Source organism: Dromiciops gliroides, chromosome 2 (assembly GCF_019393635.1).
Source record: "Dromiciops gliroides isolate mDroGli1 chromosome 2, mDroGli1.pri, whole genome shotgun sequence".
Taxonomy (NCBI): domain Eukaryota; kingdom Metazoa; phylum Chordata; class Mammalia; order Microbiotheria; family Microbiotheriidae; genus Dromiciops; species Dromiciops gliroides.
Genome location: NC_057862.1, coordinates 232,933,263 through 232,953,938, shown reverse-complemented (window position 1 = coordinate 232,953,938; position 20,676 = coordinate 232,933,263). Strand labels below are relative to the sequence as shown.

General features: G+C 36.1%; 1 protein-coding gene across 1 annotated transcript in view; it reads right to left on the bottom strand.

Moving 5' to 3' along the window:
- The window catches only part of SPTLC2 (serine palmitoyltransferase long chain base subunit 2), a 152,040-nt gene that overhangs the window by 90,311 nt on the left and 41,053 nt on the right, over positions 1 to 20,676 (bottom strand). Inside the window, exons 2-5 of the mRNA XM_043983667.1 lie at positions 18,426 to 18,620; positions 7,058 to 7,212; positions 5,878 to 6,026; positions 4,428 to 4,552 (exon numbers count right to left, since the gene is read on the bottom strand). Coding sequence (XP_043839602.1) covers positions 4,428 to 4,552; positions 5,878 to 6,026; positions 7,058 to 7,212; positions 18,426 to 18,620 — 624 coding nt within the window. The remainder of the gene's footprint in view (positions 1 to 4,427; positions 4,553 to 5,877; positions 6,027 to 7,057; positions 7,213 to 18,425; positions 18,621 to 20,676) is intronic.

The window sequence follows — 20,676 nt, the reverse complement described above, 5'->3', positions numbered from 1 at the left end:
ACTTGTTTCAAGTTAAAACTTCCCTAGGTTCTTATCAGTATAAAATCCTCTCTGGCAGGCCAGGAACAGTTTCCACAAATGAAATCCCTTCTCTCCATCCCACCCCACACTGGCAGTTTCTTCTTTCTGGCATCAGCATGGGACAGTGGAAAGTATGCTAGATATGGAATTAGAAGAGAGCTGAGTTCAAGAACCAGCTCTGATACTTAAGAAAAATGATTACAGGCAAATCATTTTCTATATCTGGGCCTGTTTCCTCATCTGTAAGATGGAGATAATTTTTATGCTCTCTAATAACAAGCATTTTTATACCACTTTACAAATTCCTCATGGGACTGTTGTGAGAAAGCATTTTGTAAACCTTAAAGTTTTCTAGAAATGAGTTTCTTCCTCTCATCCTACTACCAGACTACACTAGAGCATCTTAAGGGAATGTGAACGCTTCCTTTGACTCTCTGATCTTGGTGCCAGGAAGCTAATTTAAGAACCCTCAATTCAACTGGCACAAAGTCAAAGAAACAGGTTACTAAGGAATTAAGCGGGGGGAGGGGGGGCAGAATAAAACTTTTATTTTAGGAAGGATAGGACAGTTGAAATTCGAAAATATAGTCACATTCTTCAGTATGTCTATGTAGGGCCTTCTTTTTCTAGAATCCTGTTCATACCTCATTCTATCAGCATCCACTTAGTGGTCACTGAGCTGGCTCATTCTTTATGTGAAGCCCAGATTGTTTCCCTTTAACTAGTGTTGTAGTTTAAACCAAGCCTGTCTACATAGCCCTGCTGTTTTATATCCCTGAAAACTAGGCACTGATGCTCAGAAGCAAATATCTTTTACTTCTGAAATCAAAATGGGTACCCCTTTTGGACTCCGAGTTTCCGACAGGCCTTAACTATAGAAGCAATAAACATACCAAAGCTCTCCAACCTAGCCATAATTCCACCTACTTCTTCATGGTCTCAGACAGCAAATCATTTGTAGAATTCACCCTTTCCTCACCTTAGGAATAGATATCCAAAGTCCTATCTTGGATTTTTTTTTACAATACCATAAAACTATAATGACAATATACAGTCTTCATGACCAGGAAGGAAAAAATGTTGTCTAACAGGTCTCTCCTTCAGTTTTCCTACTCTCTCCCGATTAGGATTATAGATTTCGAGGTGGAAAGAACTTCAAAGGTCGTCTAATCTAAATGCCTCATTTTACATATGAGGAAACTGACGCTCAGAGCTAAAACGATTTACTCAGAGTCACATAATTAGTGTCTAAAGTGGGATTCAAACTCCAGGTTCAATGACTCCAAAGTCAGTTTCTAATAGGCCATAACGCCTCTTGATTCCTTACAATCCTGGTGATGTATTTTATTGCTTGATATGTATTTGGTATAATAATACTTTTGCTAGATGATAAAAACAAATAATTTCTCCAGAGACAGGATAAGATAGATATTAAACCAATCCTCTGCTCTGGAAAGTACTGAAAATTTTTTCAAAGTTCAGGAAAGTAATGCTTTCTCACAAAGGGAAGTAGGAATTCAGAAGAATTTAAAAATAAAAAATTTCACAAAAAACATAGGAAGTAGAAATGGAAGGGACAATCAAGGAGATCTAATCCAAATCCTTCATTTTGCAGATAAAAGGTACCTAAGAAGGTTCGTAGGTCAGCTATGTTAGAGGAAAAATTGGGGCTGGATCCAATTCTTCTCCCTTCCAGTCCAATGTGCTTCTACCATCCCATACAACCTCAATTTTTCAGCTAAACAATACATAATGAAAAATTATCCTAGATATTTCAGAACTCTAAGACTTAGAATTTGTCATTCCTTATACTTGAGCTTTTCTTAAATAATTTTTGCTGTTGAGAAGAGAAAGGCTAAGAATAGAACAAAATAAGAGAGAAATAGATTAACAATAGTGAAATTTTCCTGAACATTCCTGAATTTTTTTCTTACTTTGGAATTTATCTAATACGAGATTGTTCTAAATAACTAATAAGAAAAATGGAAATCAAAACAACTCTGAGGTTTTACTTCATAGCTAATACATTTGCAGAGACAATCAAGAAATGACAACAATCAATGTTATCAGAACAGGCACACTAAAAATATTGTTGATCAAGCTATGAATTAGTCCAGCCATTGTGGAAAGAAATTTGGGAGAGGGAGGAGGAGAAGGGAGTAAGTAGAGGGAAAGAGAGGGAGAGAGGGAGATGAAGAGAGAGAGAGAGAGAGCAAGAAAGACAGAAACATAGACAGAGAGAGAAGACAATATACATCAAAATACTCATAACAGCAATTTTTCTGGTAGCAAAGAATTGAAAGCAATAAGCTGTCCATCAACTGGAGAATAACTCAACCTGAATGCTATGGCAAGATATAAACAAGGGAAATATCCTTTTCTTCAGGATTTCTCCTTTGAAATAGCTTGAAAAATCAATTCCTGAGCATCAAAAATTATGCCATATTCACAGATTTTTTTCATATATATTTGGTCAGGTTCTGTTATGCTTTTCTACTTCATTTCTAAGTGCCATTGATGTTTTACACTGGGCACTGAGCTGTCACTGTCAGTGTTTATATATCACTGATAAAAATAAAACAATATAAAGATACCAGAAAATGTTTTATTTCATTTCTGCTATCCTGATTTTATCTGCAAATGCTTTCAGAATGGTCTGGCTTAGCTATTTGAAGATTGATTTTCTGAAATATTTTTTGTTCTTGTTGTGAGGTAATAACACTCAGTTTTCAACCTTCCTCCTCCATGATGTTTTGCAAATGAAATTATACTGTCAACTGACATTCTCCTTGTGTATATTTTTCCTCTTAGAAAGAAGACTGTTAGCCATTCTCCAACTGAAAAATGATCAAAGGATATGAACAGTTTTCAAAAGAAATCAAAGCTATCAATAGTCACACACACACAAAAGTTCTAAATCACTAATAACTAGAAAAATGCAAATTAAAACAACTCTAAGGTACCATTTCACACCCTCCAGGCTAAGATGAAAGAAAAGGAATAGGACAAAATCTAAAGAGGATATGGGAAAAGAGGTACCCTGATGTATTGTTGGTGGAGCTGTGAAACTGGTACAACCATTAGGGAGGGCTATAAAACTGTGCATACCATTTATCTGACCAAGTAATATTGCTACTAGGTGTGTATTCCAAAGAGGTAAAAGGAAAAGGACCCATACATATAAAAATAATTACAGCAATTTTTTTTGTGGTGGCAAAGAACTGGATTGCCATCAATTAGGGAATAGCTGACCAAGTTATGGCATATGATTGCTATGAGGTACTATTATGCTACAAGAGATGAAAACCTGCAAAGACATATTTAAGCCAATGCAAAGCGAGGGGAGCAGAACCAGAATATTGTAAACCATAATACTGTAATGATAATCAATTGTGAAAGATTTCACATCCATGATCGACACAATGATCGACGATTTTACAGCACTCATGATGAAAAATGCTATCCACCTCCAAAAAGAGAACTTAACTATATTTCCCAGTTCTTCACTATCATTCCCTATGCCCATATTTTTTAAACTGAAGTACAAAGTATCAAAATACATGTTGAGTTACTTAGAATTCCTCTCCTTACAATGATATGATTTTAAAGTTGAGAGGAAACTTAGAGATTATGAATTCCAAGCTCCTCATTCTGCAGATGAGGAAACTCAGTCTCAGCATTTCCAGTAATTTGTAGTTAATCCCAGAAGCACTTTTTTGTTTGTTTTTTTGTGGAGCAATGGGGGTTAAGTGACTTGCCCAGGGTCACACAGCTAGTAACAGAAGCACTTTTTATAGCAGCAAACATTGGAAATAAAGCAAATGCACTAAAATACACTAGAGAACTGTAAGAAATGACTAGGAAGAATTCAGAGAAGCATATGAAGATTTATACGAACTGACATAAAGTGAAATTAGCGGGATAACCAGGAAAACAATACACATGACCACAATATACATAAATTCTGTCAAAAGGTCCATACACATATAGATTACCCTGACTTGCTAGAGTTTGCTTGCATAGCAAAGCCCAGGGGCATCTCAATGCAATGATGAAGACAACAGAACAGGACTTTTGTCAAAAATCTTCATCATAAAATGAAAAGTCCCCTTTAAATTATTTTTTGTTAGATGACAAGAACTGAAATAAACTTTTTCTGCTAAAAAGAAAGAGGAAGATAATGAAATCTCAAGGTAATAAAGAGTCCTAAATTTCCTGAGTGTGACCAAATTTGCTGTGGTGTGTGCTTATCTGAAACATGACAACTGCTGTATGTAAATTTGGTTGGTATATGTGGTAATCACAGCCCAAACTGAAATGTATAACCAATGCTGTATTGTCCTACCTTTTCAGCAAAACAAAGGGGGAAATGATCACAGTCTATAACAAACGAGTTATTGTCTTACCTTGCCAACAATAGCAGGGATATTCATTGAGTTGGTGGCAAAACCCATTCCATACGCCATGGCTGCTTCAACTCCCAAAAACCGGGCAACTAACTTCTCTAGCTCTTCATGCTTATCCAGGTTTCCTAGATACAGAATAAACACTAGATTCAAAAACCCAAACTTTCAAAATTTAAGCATCACTTCTAGTCTGAATCCAAGTCAGATTATTTCTGCTACATGTAGCTATGAAATAATGCTCCTTATGCACCTGATCAGGACAAATAAAGTTGTGAGCTGAACATCATACTATAAGATCTTTCTGTTGTAATAGCGCTAGCCGGGACATCCAAGGATCTTAAAGGCACCCCCCCCCAAAGGCCATCTGAAGTCCAAGGGAAATAGAACGTCTGACCTTTTGTCTTAGCTCGCTTTTCATTGGAATCTACTTTAGTGAAGGAAATGAGTGTTTTCTCTAGGTGAATGTTTGTTTACACAGTTATGACTGTGAAGATACTTTTGCAACTTCCATGAACTGAAAGTCACAGGACTAATAGGAACCTGTACAATATAACATAGCAAAATACTTTAATATGCAAAATTGATGTTATCAAAATTTGTACCATTAACCAAAAGAGCCACAAACGACTAAATGTTACAAAGGAGAAAAGTTATGGAAGTGGCAGTAGTCAATAATGGTAAGATCAATGTAAATTTTGTAGTTCAAATCTGTATTTTTGTAAGCTTAATGATGCTATAAAAACAAAGAAGGATAAAGCTATTCTATAACATTCATGTAAGCTTAATGATGCTCTAAAAACAAAGAAGGATAAAGCTATTCTATAACATTCTTTAAGAGCAGACACATTTCTTTTATTCTGTCTCTGAAATAAAAAAACTAAATTTGGTCTCTAAAAAGTCCATCTTTATATGAAGCTAACTTTTCTATCTTCATGGAGCTCTCTTATATTTCAAGCAACTAGTTAATATCACTTAGTAAGAACACTTAGAATAGAAAGAAATCAAAACTAAGTCTGCTAAATTCCATAGTCAAGATGCTTATTTCATATGACTTATGATGTTAGACATCATTTAGTCCAATCTTCTTTATTTTACAAAGAATGCAAATGAGTTCTAGAGGCATTAAAGGACTTACCCAATGTCATGAAGGGGAAAAAAACAACGGAATAATAATATTACTTTATAGTACATAGTCAGTACATAGCAGACACTTAGAAAATGTCTGTTGAATGATTACTCAGGCCTTTTGACTACATATCTAATGCTCCTTCCATCATCTCAAGCTACCTGTAATGATTTGATATGAACAATGACTAAAATTTAAAATGGTAAAATATTCAGTTTTAATATTTTGACTATGTGAGATTTACAGCCATAATTCTGATTCCCTTTCTTAACGAATGAAAGTTAAGTTACTGTTTTGCAAATGTAACCCCAGGGCTAAGCTTACCAATCTCTTGCCTAGTGCTACATACTCCAGCTCCGTACTCCTCCAGGACTTTAGCTGCTGCTTCTTTGCACATCCCAGTGTTCTTTGCAAATCCAAGATAGTTGTAGGAGCCCATGTTGATGACATCTTTAATTATGTTTCCTGTGTACCTATGTTTTAGTAGAACATGATCAATGAAACCCATAAATCAAAAGAAAAAGAAACATTTAATAATAAATATACTAGTGGTATTAAAAACTGCCAGTGACTATCTATAAAGCAAACCCTGTTTAAATACTTTTAGCAGATAGTTAGCCAAGGTTAGAATTTAAAACTGAGCATGTTTAGCTTGGATGAGTAGCTAAGGCATCTCAAGTACTGGAGTAAATGTTGTGGGGGAAAGGAATCAGATTTGATGCTCTGGGCCCCAAAGAAGAGAATTGGTAACAGTAGATAGAAATTGCACAGAAGAAGACATAGATCCAAATAAGGAAAAAGCATAAGTGATTAGAGATATTTTAATTGGACCTGCTTCCCTCAGTAGGTAATGAATTTTCTATTCCTTTGTGTCTTCAACAGCTATGACCACTTCTCACTAATATCACATGTGGACTGAACTAGATTTGTGAAATCCATTTCAACTCTAAGATTCTATGATTCTGACAAGAGTTTTTGCTCATCAGATGTTAAAACATGTGAAAAAAAAAGGCCCACAGCCCATAGTCTGTAAATAATTTGAAAAATTTCCATACCATAAGCAAACCTTAAAGCATTTAAAATATGCTATGAATTCTATTTGGGGGGCGGGGGGGTATTTCCATGTATTCTTATTAAAACCCTTTAAGCAGTTAGAAAGTGAGACATTTGGTTGTAATAAGGAGCATAAAATTAGTTTTGTCTAAAGGCCAAATTCAGTGATCCCAAAGCAACCCAACATATATGTAACACTGTTGGCTAGGGCTTTAACTCCAACAAAGTTAAATGTAACAGACATATAAAATATCAGAAAAGAACTTTAGAAACTCATCAGTTTAAATGAAACCTGTAGGTTTATGTTGGGAATTAAGCTTACCAAAAAAAAAAAAACCACAAAAAAACCCAAAACCACAACGAAACACTTTCATTCAATTCCAAAATTAAGTCTCTTTTGTTTTTCACTATAGAGTTATCATCTGGGAACTTATCTGTAATATAGACTCACTTGAATGACCAATTGTAATCATGGGAGTGCCTTTCCATGATATCCACCTTGGCTCCAGGCACACTACAGATTGGTCGGTTCCAGTTGTCTCGAATTCGCATGTAGAGGTTCCTTGTGTAAAAGTTTTCAAAGTCCTGATACAATGAAACAAAGTCCTGGCCGACAAAGAAATAAAACAGAAAAGCCATGGTACTTGAAAGTTAGAAATATTGCCTCTCTCATTGACTTCACATTTTAGCCAGCAATCAATGCCAAAAAAGGTAAATATTATAGCTTTTAGAAGTTCAAGCACTATAGTTTCAAATGTTTGTGTTTTTTAAAAAAGCTCACAAAACCAAACTTGTAACATTTCCCTCACCACAGATCTTAACAAAACTTAAAATGTAGCAGAAGCATAAATTTAAAGGGAAACTTCATGGGACCCATGATATCACAAATGTGGCTACACCATTAATCCATGAAGACTACAATCCAACTATGACTTTTTCTTCTATGCAATTCTTAGCCATCCTTCCATAAATCCTCTGTAGAGCAACTTTACAACGTATTTATGAGAATCCTTTATCCCTTGAGGTATTTTAATATTTTTAGATATCATGCAATGGTGTCTACAAGCTATCCTTGACTTTGCCTAATGATGTCTTTTTAAGCAGAAGGTACTTAAAACCTAAAGTTCCCACTAGTTAAAAAAAAAATAACTAGTAAGTTAGACATTAGGAAAGATTTCCTGTTTTTGTAAGTTACTTGACATGAAGTTATGTAATATCTATTACTGAGCGAAGAAAAAAGTGGACAGCTATCCTAATTGTTAAGTACAATTCTGCCTGTATATCTAGAGGATGGCAGGAGGTTCTTTTAGTCAGCCAATAGAAACATTAGTGAGTGGCTGCTTTATTCACTCTCCTAGGTTACTAAAGGAGTTAGGAAGGGGAGAGAAAAGACAAAAGAAGTAACCCATGCTAATTCTATATTGTTACATAGGATGAAATGCTAAAGAATCCAATCTCTTTTCGTTTAACCAACTTTATTTGCCTGATTAAAGGATCGTGGATTAAGAGCTGGAAGAGACGTCAAGGGCCATCTAGTTCAATGCTCCTGATTTATAGAAGATGGACCTTAGATCCAGGGAGATTTAATATTTGTCTTGCATGTCAGAGTTGGGATTTAAACTCAGGTCTTCTAATTCCAGATGCTGGGTTCAGTACTTACCTAGCTGCCCTTTAATATGTTACATGTCTCTATTTTATTAGTTTCCAGATTAAGATGTTCCAAATAACTATTTCAGTTGTACTTAGAACAGGATATTTATTTGTATGAATTGTATATTATAGAAACCTATCCTACAGGCAGAAAGTATGCCTTGGGGGAGCGGGGGGCGGGCAGCAAGGTGGCACAGTATATAGAGCACCAGCCCTGGATTCAGGAGGTCCTGAGTTCAAATCTGGCCTCAGACACTTGACACTTACTAGCTGTGTGACCCTGGGCAAGTCACTTAACCCTCATCGTTTACATTGATTTTTATAAATAAATTCTGCTTTGATTTTTTAAAAAAAGTATGCCTTTGAAAAAAGAATAAAAAAAATGCAACAAGGTAAAAAACAGCCAGTCAGGTTTTTTCCACAAATATGTTAAGGTTTTCTCCAAAAGTCTTCTCTGCCACCTTTTAGGATACTAGTTTCCAATTTCAGGTATAGGCCTAATCAGGGTCACAGAGAATCTAACAAAATGCTTAAGAAGGACCATCCAAAGAGGCTCATGCTAGGTCAGAGTTCTTCCTGGACAACAGAGGAAATAGAAACCTTTGGGGTTAGTGGTCTTCCCTACAGACTTCATTGGAATGTAGATGAAAATAATCTTTCCCAGTGAGTGTCTGAGATGCTGGACAAGTGGTTAAGGGAAGATGAACCCTAGGTGAGTGAACTAGCCTAGCCAGGTACCTTGCCTCTACTTGTGCCTGGCCTGGGAATTAGACAAGGGTTCTATCCCTCCCTACCCATTTTACAGAATGGGACAACTGAAGTCTTGAGAAAAGAGTAGATCTTGGGAACAGAAATGGGGGGGAGGGGTGAGAGGTTGGAAAAGGCTACTAAAAGAAGGAAGAGCAGATTAAACTTTTATCCCTATCATCTCTGCTCATCCTACCTAAACTCCCAACGTTAGCACCTCCCACATTCAGCTAGAATGATGGAAGCTCTTAGTAGTTAAAAAACAAAAGGGCCTACCTACAATTTGGCTTTATTACTAAAGAAATTCTAACATTATGACTCCATGCTCAAACCTCTGACCAATGAATTCCTTAATTTTTACAGGAGCAAGGGGCAGCTGAGTAATTCTCTGGGCAAATTATGCCCCGCTTCTCTATAATATCAACTTTTGTTCCTTCAGGGCTGGTGCTGTCACTGTGATGAGAAATGTGATCAGGGTCAACAGAATAGAGTGCCCTCTCCACAATATGATTTTAAAAAAAAGGAGTGTCCCTGACCAAAATGATCTCCCCATCTAGATACCCTGAATCTTTTTGTTGTTTTTAAAAACATAATGTTTCAGCTCCTTCTTAAACCTCAGGGACATCCTTTATTAGAGGACAAACTTCATAAGCAAACATGCCAACTATTAAGAGCCACATATAACAACTTCTACCTGAATATAAAGTATTGTCTCTATGTAATTCATAGTTATATCTCAAAGATCATAATTATAATTATGATTCTCAGTTTATGTATTAGAAATAGAAAGATGACATATTTTGTCAAAAGTCACCAGAATTCAGAGGCACAGCAAGTACACTCATTGGTCTGGAATTATTTACAGGGCTGTGTCCTCAACATGGATCCCAATGAGAACTCTCACCTCCAGTTCTGATGACCCAAATTCTATTCCTTTCAAAGAAAGCTTAAAATACATTGTATGCCTTACCAAATGAGATTTCATTTCGACATGCTAGCTTTTGAAGTCACTAACAATAACTGTTCTGACCCTGAGATGAAGAACTTGAAAAAACTCATGCTCAAAAATCTGTCAGTCCACACAAAGGGATTTAAAATGCCATCCTTGACATTCTGTGCCTTAATGAAGAGCTGGGAGACAGAAGGAGAACCACAATCAAGTAAACTTATCCTAGCAGTCATTCAAATAATTTCTTAAAATAAAAATCATAAAAAATAAATTTAAGAAAAAAACAAACTCATTTCAGAAAGGTAAACAAGCCAATTCCAAAAATCAGTAAAGCTAAGAAATCAAAGTTTCCTGTCCATGAAATAATACCACCAAGTATTTAGATATTAAATGCTTTCAAAGAATTAATAATTCTCAAGTTTTTCCAAAGAATTTGAAAATTAAATTGGTATTTCCTCATTTTAAAAATGAGAGCTACCTATTCTCTTATAAAAACCATAGCTGCTAGTACAGAAGAGAGGATCCTTAGCTATAGTTATAAAACAACATTCTAAAAAAAGATCCTGCTTTCCACACTCAGTCCTTCCACTTTCTTACTTGTTTAGAAGTGAGCAATAGGGGACAGCTAGGTGGCGCAGTAGATAAAGCACCAGCCCTGAATTCAGGAGTACCTGATTTCAAATCTGGCCTCAGACACTTGACACTTACTAGCCGTGTGACCCTGGGTAAGTCACTTAACCCCCGTTGCTCCCCCCCCCCCAAAAAGAAGTGAGCAATGGTTCTTCCTCAGGGAAAATTTTAAATTAAGAGGAGGAAAGCATGGGGGAAACAACCTAAACACTGAAACAGTTATGTATTCCTGTTATTAAGGAACAAATGATGGCCCAGTAACTTTTCAACAAAAAAGAGGCATAATTTTCCCCAATATTTATTGTCCTTTTCTTTCTCTTTGACCTATTTCTGAAATATCTCATGTAGCCATAAGGCTCTCAATCTTTTACTCCTTTTCTCCATATACTGACACTTATGCCTTGAAGGATGTATGTATGTGTGTACACACACACACACACACACACACACACACACACACACACACACACACACCCCTTATATACTAAAGAGAACCAAGAAAGCATTTATTAAGCACCTACTATATACAGGATTCTGGGAGTATAAGGGCAAAAACAAAATAGTTTTTACCCTCCAAGGGATTTACATCCCCAACAGGAAGATAACACATACATACAAGTGTTACCATTTTCAGTCATGTCTAACTTCTCATGACTCACTGTGGAGTAATTTGCCATTTCCTTCTCCAGCTTGTTTTACAGATTAGGAAACTGAAGCAGAGTTGAGTGACTTCCCCAGGGTCACACAGCTATTAAATGTCTGAGGCCACATTTGAATTGAGGAAAATGAGTCTTCCTGACTCTATGCCCAGCACTCTACCCACTGTGCCAGCTAGCTGCCCACATACATACAAAGGGATATTCAAAACACATAAAAAGTAGATACCAGAGAACCTTGGAGGAGAAGGTACTGCCAACTAGGGGAACCAGGATAGGCTTCCTATAGAAGGTGGAGTTTAAACTGTGTCTTAAAGGAAGCTAGTGATGCTAAGAGACAGGAAAAGGTAGATACAGCACACCAGGCATAGGGTATATCTAGTGCAACAATACAGAGATGGGAGACGAAATGTCCGTGTGAGCAACAGCAAGTAGTCTAGTAAGGGTAGAGTTCATGGAGAACATTAATGAAGGCTGAAAAAGCAGAGTGGGACTAGGTTATATGCCTAGTAGATATCCAATTCAAAATGGCCAATAAGTAGTCATTGATACAGGACTAGTACTCAGGAAATACTAGAGCTAGATCTATAGAACTGGCGATATAAAAGCACCTAATATACTCCAAGTCCTGGAAATGCAAAGACAAAAGGAAAATAGTTTCTATGCTCAAGGAGTTTATATCCTTGACAACTGAATCCATGAGAGCTGATGAGATCACCAGGTAAAAATAGAGAGATAAAGGGAAGAAGATCCAAGACATCCATAACTACTAAGTATGAGAGGGATAATGGTCTAGGAGATCAATAAGGTCCAGTTATATCTAGCAAAGAAATGAAACCCTCTTAAAACTAACCTAAGTTAGAACTGACAGCTACTTCATACAAAAGCAGAGAAACTTTATGTTCCTAAAAGATAAACATAACTCTGTAAGAAACTAAAAAAAAAAAATCTGAGACTGCCTATGTTTATACTTCCAAAGCTGAGAGTTCAGCTTGTATATTTTCTCTACATAAAGATATTGATAGGACGTATACCTTTTTTTTTCTTGGGGGGGGGGGGGACAGGGCAATGAGGGTTAAGTGACTTGCACAGGGTCACACAGCTACTAAGTGTCAAGTGTCTGAGGCCATATTTGAACTCAGGTCCTCCTGAATCCAGGGCTGGCACTTTATCCACTGAGCCACCTAGCTGCCCCGACATATACTTTTAACACACTGGTTTCCCATAGTTTCCCATGGTGTTTCTATGTGAGAGAAGGGTGCTCAAATTACTTCTGAAATTTAGGGTTTCTTGACTAAACCTTCTTCAAGTTGGATGCCAATAAATTCATAATCTAAAATATCTCCAGGCCCCCAGTTCATCTTTTTTAATAATTTAATTTCTACATTTTTTTTAAATTAAGAGATTGTGCTCATGACTTACAACTTCTTCTAAAAGGTTTTTACTATGTATTCTGTGTTTCTCTCTTCTCCTTCAAGAGTTTTTATCTCCCCAGAAACATTCTGTGTCTATCTTGAGTAGATAGAGGCCCAAGATAATAACTTTTTCTTGGTGGGGGAGGTGGGATTTGGAGGCAATCATGATTAAGTGACTTGCCCAGAGTCACACAGCTAGTAAATATCTGAGTGGTCTCATTTGAACATTTGAACTCAGGTCCCCCTGGCTCCAGGTCTGGTGTTCTATCCACTGTGCTAACTGTCCCCCTAAAAACAATAATCTAGCTTCTTCTAGAGTCTAGACTAATATCTGACCTTAAGGAAATCCATTTTAACTGGGTTGGAATAGTGCTAGAATTATTCCAGTTTCTCTATATGAGACAGGTCCAAGCTCTTTATACTCTGGATCAACTAGACCCAAGTATAAGCCACCTGAAAACAATAATAATGAACTGCTTTTGAATTACAATAGTTCAATAGAGCTGTTGAGTTATTCTGGGCCAAAAGACAGATATAAATGGATTTTTACCAAAGGCAAATTATAATGGAAATTATAAACCTTTGAATTGAGGTAGTTACTTTTCCACAGTAGAAAGCAACACAATTAATTTAGAAACATCTCAGGAATAAGCAACTAACTTCAAATTTTTGTGACTTAGAAGATGAGCACATCGCAAAGAACTCCTACATGAAGCAAAACTAAAAAAATTGATTACTGTTTTAGAAAGCATAGAGTTATTTTGTGTAAAATGTAAGGTTTTTAGTATTAAAAATCTCAACATATCATTATTTAATAAGGAAAACTGGACACATTAAATTATTAGTCAATAAATTATTTGGGGTTTTTTTTTGGTGAGGCAATTGGGGTTAAGTGACTTGCCCAGGGTCACACAGCTAGTAAGTGTTAAGTGTCTGAGGCTGGATTTGAACTCGGGTCCTCCTGAATCCAAGGCTGGTGCTCTATCCACTGCACCACCGAGCTGCCCCATTAGTCAATAAATTATAAGATCAGTGAGCTAACAAAAAGTTCATGAGGGTGATATTGTGGTGACAGCTCCCTCCACCAATACAGATTGTCAAATCCCTTGTAACTTGGAATCTTAGAAAGTTGCCTGGGACAGTGAGAGGGTAAAAGTCTTGCCCCTGTTCACATAGCCACTCTTACTAAAGGCAGGACATGCACCCAGGTCTTCCTAACTATAAGACCAACCCTTTCTCCTGTTCCTTAAGCAATCTGTGGTGACATTTTTTTTTTTTTTGGTGAGGCAACTGGGGTTAAGTGACTTGCCCAGGGTCACACAGCTAGTAAGCGTCAAGTGTCTGAGGCTAGATTTGAACTCAGGTCCTCTGGAATCCAGGGCTGGCACTCTATCCACTGCACCACCTAGCTGCCCCTGTGGTGACATTTTTTTAAAAAAATCACACAAAGTAAAAACCAAGATCTTAAAACTGTCCTTTAAAAATACAACAACCTTGTATTTAAAATTTTATGTCTAAATAAATGAAAGGATTCATCAGAGGACAAAACCACAAAAATAAAATCCAATTATACATGAAATTATACATGAAAATTTTTACCTTTCTTTGCAGAGGGCATGTGTCAGGAGAGATCTATGTTGAATACTGTCAGACTTGCTTATTATATTGGTTAGTTTTATTAAACTGTATTTTCTTTTCTACTCCTTGTTATAAGGGATACCTATGGGCTAGGCTGGGGAAGGGAGATATTTAAAAAGGCATGTGTTATAAAACAAATTTTAAAAATTGCAATATAAATTTTTTTGAAAATTTCAAGTGTTGCTCCATAGCTATACTATGCATCTAACTCCCTAATCTTCAAAAAGTTTTTTTTAAGTGATGTTCATAAACAAAAAAAAAAAGAGAAAAATTAACTTCACTCAGTGCTGAATAGTTAGTTACATGTGTGAATAGCAAGGTGGCATTTTCATTCCTCTGGTATGAGATTAACCTGTTTCACAGCTATTAACTCTAGAACAGCTACTGACCAAAGGCCCATTATCACCTCAACTCTGAAGCTTTGGGATAGAGATCAACAGCCAGAAAATCAGCCCTTTAAACTTGCAAAGATGTTTAATAGAAACTTAACAGAAACAGTCTGTCAACATACAAAGTTAAAAGTTAAGATATGTTCCAAACTGTGGATTCTGAATGCAGATTGAACCATACTGTTTCTACTGTTTGGCTGTTTTTTTTTCTTTTTTGAGGTTTTTCCCTTGTGTTCAGATTCTTCTGTCACAATATGACTAATGCAGAATTATGTTTATTGTGATTGTGTATGTATGTATGTATGTATGTATGTATGTATGTGTGTGTGTGTGTGTGTGTGTGTGTGTATATATATATATAAATATAAATAAAACCTTTATCAGATTGCTTTCCATCTTGGGGAAGGGGTAGGGAAGGGAGGGTGGGAGAAAAATTTGGAACTAAAAAATACTATGAAAACAAATGTTGAAAACTATCTTTACACATGACTGGAAAATAATAAAATATTTTTATGATTAAAAACAGATATGTTCCACTAATGCATTGTTGGTGGAGCTGTGAGCTGATCCAACCATTCTGGAGAGCAATTTGGAATTATGCCCAAAGGGCGATAAAGCTGTGCATACCCTTTGACCCAGCAATCCCACTTTTAGGTCTTTTGCCCAAAGAAATCATGGAAGGGGCAAAGGGACCCACATGTACAAAAATATTTATAGCTGCTCTTTACGTGGTAGCAAGGAATTGGAAGTTGAGGGGGTGCCCATCAATTGGGGAATGGCTGGACAAGTTGTGGTATATGAATACAATGGAATACTATTGTGCTGTAAGAAATGATGAGCAGGAAGAGTTCAGAGAAACCTGGAGGGTCTTGCATGAGCTGATGATGAGTGAGATGAGCAGAACCAGAAGAACATTGTACACAGTATCATCAACATTGAGTGTTGACCTACTGTGATGGACTATATTCTTCTCACCAATGCAATGGTACAGAAGAGTTCCAGGGAACTCTTGATAGAAGAGGATCTCCAAATCCAAGAAAAAAAAAGAAAGAAAGAACTGTGGAGTATAGATGCTGATTGAACCATATTATTTCTTTTGTTTTGGGTGCTGTTGTTTTTTTTTTCTATTTTGAGGTTTTGCATCACTGCTCTGATTCTTTCTCTTGTAATAGGATTAATGCAGAAATAGGATTAATGTTATTATGTGTATATATATATGTGTGTATATCTATATCTATATGTATAGAGATATATAGATATAACCTATATCAGATTACCTGCTGTCTAGGGGAGGGGGGAGGGAGGGAGAAAAATCTGAAATTGTAAAGCATGTATAAACAAAAGTTGAGAACTATCTTTACATGTAGCAGAAAAAAATAAAATACCTCATACATTTTTAAAAAAAAACCCAGATATGTTCCAAATTACCAAGTGCATAGAAAACCTGAGAATATGAACCATTCCTGATGGCTCCAAAATATTCTAAATAAAAGCTGATGCTTTTATTAAATAAGTACTACAAGATAGTATAATGGCTGCATGTATAATTCTGCACATAAAACTTAATTATTTGCAGGCTTAATGCAAAGGAGAAAGAGGCAAATCAAACATAACCAAAGACTTCTTTCCCCAACAGACAAGAGGTCCAAGGATATGAACAGGCAGTTCTCAAGGGAAGAAACCAAAATTACTAATTGTGGGGAAAAAATGCTCCCAATCATTAATAAAAGAAATGCAAAATTAAAGCAATTCAAAGGTTTTACCTATTTAGCAAAGATGACAAAAAGGAAAATTACAACTGTTGGAGGGTGTGAGAGGGCCAATGCATAAATGCACTTTTGGTGGATCCAAGCCATTCTGGAAAGCAATTTAAAACTAAAGCAATTCTGAGTTTATCTCACACCCATCAGAGTGTTAAAGATGATGAAAAAGGAATGTTGGAAGGGCTTTGAGAAAATAAACACTCTTATGCCCTGTTGATGGACCTATTATAGCTCAATATGCCAAGCGACAACACTGTGTTATTAATTGTCCTAAGAGGGTATCACAACAGCAATTACTAGGAAAGTCTCTGTTGGTTACATTTTGAAGGAAGTTAAGAACAAAATCCTTCCAGGAATCCTTATTCACATAATCAGATCTATTTCCTCCTATTGTATATGAAAATTAAACAATCCTGGTTGTAGTCACATATGAGGCCCTCCTTGGTATCTTGTTTCAGAGAAGTGTAGTGAAAAAAACATTAGATTTGTACTCAAAACGTCGGCTTAAACCCAGCCTGGGCTGTTTCCTGAGTAACCTCAAACAACACATTTATCTTCCCTGGTCTTATCTTTAAAATGATGGGGTCCAATTAGATGAATCTAACTCTCCTTTCATCTCTAAATCTTTAATCCTTATCATCCTATCCTTCCTGTTTCTGGAAATAAAATCATTTAAAATACAGCATGAAAACATTAGAGCGGCCATGCTATAACTATCCAAAATAATTAATTCCAAAATTCCCTACAATTTCTATTTTCTTCACATTTGGACATTAGTGAATTTGAAAATTGTGAAGACCTTCTGTGATTCAGTGAAAACACTGAATCAACAATGGCAGTCTGAGTGTTGGTCTGCCATATGTACTATTCTTTCATTTTACCTACCTCTCTCTATGGTTCTAGAGACTCAAGAGGGGCTGTAAGCTCCATGTTTTTAATTAAAACCCATATCCATGCCTTTATTATTTTTCTTCTTGTAAAATAAAATGAGATTTATTAAGAGAGAGGAATAATGGCTGGGGAACAGATCACCTTGGTGACTGTCTGGCTGGAATAAGAGAAGACTTGGACTTTTCATCTTTACAAAACAAAAGGAAGGAAGGGCATTACACAGCACTGGGAGGGAAATGCAAAACAGGGAGGGGATGTTGGAATAATGGGGCATCCCATCCATATCTTGTATAGCATCTTGAAGACATGGATATTGCTTATCAGCATACTGGAGTCAGGTCCTACCATACCTCATACCTGAAGTAGGAGCAAGATCTGTTATTTCCTTGGCCTTGGGGGGTGGGATCTTTAGGTTTCTTGGCGTCCCACTACATTCCCATAACATTCCTCCCTCTCCTTGCGCCTTCAACGTTATTTTTCATATTGTAGACATTTAATACATACTTACTGGATTACAAATAATATAATAGGGGGCAGCTAGATGGCGAAGTGGTTAAAGCATTGGCCCTGGATTCAGGAGTACCTGAGTTCAAATCCAGCCTCAGACACTTAACACTTACTAGCTGTGTGACCCTGGGCAAGTCGCTTAACCCCCATTGCCCCGCAAAAAACCAAAACAAAACAAAACAAAAAACAAATAATATAATAGTCTTGATTTGTGCTGTGTTTATATGGCAAATATTTCAAGTACAGTATGGGTTAAACCAGTCATTTGTGGATTGGCTGAGAAAGTAAATCATCACTAATAGCATTGTTTCTCTGGGTTGGCCTAGGAACCCATTAATCATAACCTTGTTTCAGGAGGAAATATTCTGAAACAATTAACTTACAAATTAACTTGTATAACACAATTTATTTATTAAGTGGGGCTGTCTATAGTGTTCACAGATGTTTTCTAATTAATTTTTTCCCGTTAGTTGTCATTAACCTTATATCTTGACTTGGCTCCAATAAAATAATATTTATAAGGGCTAAGGAGGTAAACAAATTCATAATGAACTTTCATTGCAGAATCAAAAAATCTCATTTACCTTTTGTTCCTCTCTTTCTGTTGCATGATGACACTTTTCAATTCTCCAATGCCTCAAGAAATCACGTAGATATCCAAAGAGTGTTAGAACACCATACCCCACATATGTAAGCACAGCAACAAGCATCGGGGTTTCCTCAAAGGCTTCATTAAATGGTCTTTTATAAAGACCACCATTTTGAGTAACATGATGAATCTAGGACAGAAGTTAAATTTGAATTTAGAACTCATACAGGATTTCAATTTAAAAGCAAAGTCCTAAAAATACTAATAGGATATAACTTCAGCTTTTTGTGAGTAAAAATTTTCCAGTCAAGATAGCAGACAGAGGGGCAGCTAGGTAGTGCAGTGGATAGAGCACCGGCCCTGGAGTCAGGAGTACCTGAGTTCAAATCCGGCCTCAGACACTTAACACTTACTAGCTGTGTGAACCTGGGCAAGTCACTTAACCCCAATTGCCTCACGAAGGAAAAAAAAAAAAAGGCAGACAGAGAAGATTGAAGGGAACAAGTCTTCTTATATATTTCTTTCTAAAAGGAAAGAAACAGTTATGAGAAGAAAAAATGCTCTGTTAACACAAAAAACAGAAAAATGAGGAAGGCAACAAAAAGGGTCTACCTATACAACTCAAACAGCTAAAGAATGAAAAACAGAGATAGAAAAAGAAGCAAGGTAACCTGAGACACATCTTCAAGTGGATGAGAGAGAAAATCAGAGAGAAATGCAAATTAAAACAACTTTGGGGTACCATCTCAAACCTATCAGATTGACTAATATGGCAAAAAGGAACATGAAAAATGTTGGAAAGGATGTGGGAAAATAAGAACACTAATGCACTATTGGTAGAGTTGTGAACTGATCTGAGCATTCTAGAGAGCAATTTGAAACTATGCCCAAAGTGCAACCAAACTGTGTATACCCTTTGATCTAGCAATATCACTACTAGGTCTGTATCCCAAAGAGATTTTTAAAAAGAGAGAGAAGGACCTATATATACAAAAATATTTATAGCAGCTCTTTTTGTAGTGGCAAAATATTGGAAACAGGGGGGGTGGGGTGGGGATATATATATATATATATATATATATATATATATATATATATGTAATAATAAAGTGCAATAAAAAATGATGAGCTGGCAAATTTCAGAAAAAGCTGGAAAGACTTGTATGAACTGATGAAATGAGTAAAACCAGGAAAACATTGTACACAGTAACAGCAACCTTGTGTGATCAACTGTGATAGACTTAGCTCTTCTCAGCAATACAATGATCCAAGCCAATTCAACTGTGAAATCTGAATGCAAATTGAACCATACTATTTCTCCTTTTTTTGTTTTTCGTTTTTGAGGGTTTTCCCTTTTGTTCTGATTCTTCTTTCACAACATGACTAATGTGAAAATATGTTTAGTGTGATTGTGTGTGTGTGTGTGTGTGTATATATATATATATATATATATATATATATATATATATATATAAAACATATCAGATTGCTTTCTGTCTTGGGGAGGGGGGAGGAGAGGGAAGGAGGGATGGAAGGATGGAGGGAGAAAAATTTGGAACTCAATCTTATAAAAACAAATGTTGAAAACTATCTTTACCTGTAACTGGAAAGAAATAAAATACTATTAAGATTGAAAAAAATAATATATTTGGCCAGAGATTATATTGATAAGCATATACCCCAAGAAGATCAAGGATGAAAAAGTATCATGCACACCAAAATATTCACTGATACATTTTTGCATCTGTGGTAGCAAAGAATTAGGAACAAAAATGCCCATCAACTGAAAAACTCCCGAACAAATTATGGTACATCAACATAATCAAATATTGTTGACCTATAAGGAAGGATTAATATAACAATTTTGATACTAAATAGTACAACAACTAAAAAGGATTTTTAAAATATGCTGAAGAGGAAGCTCAAAAAAAGGACATCAATCTACTATCTACTGCTTAGATAGACAAATCAAAGATACTCAAGTTTAATTTTGCTTATTTTTTATGTTAAGGAGAGTCTCTGGACTGGAAAGGACTAAACAAAAATGGTTAACAGGGAGTTGAAAAACAAGATTAGTGGAAAGATATTAAGAGAGCAAACACCTAGCTGCCCTAGATGAGTGTATCATCAGGCCCAAATATACTATATCTTAGGGCACTGAAAGTATCAGGTACAATTGCTAAGCAGCTACAGATCTCTGAAAGACTCCACAAAGTGAAAAAGATACCACAAGACAGTAAAACTGC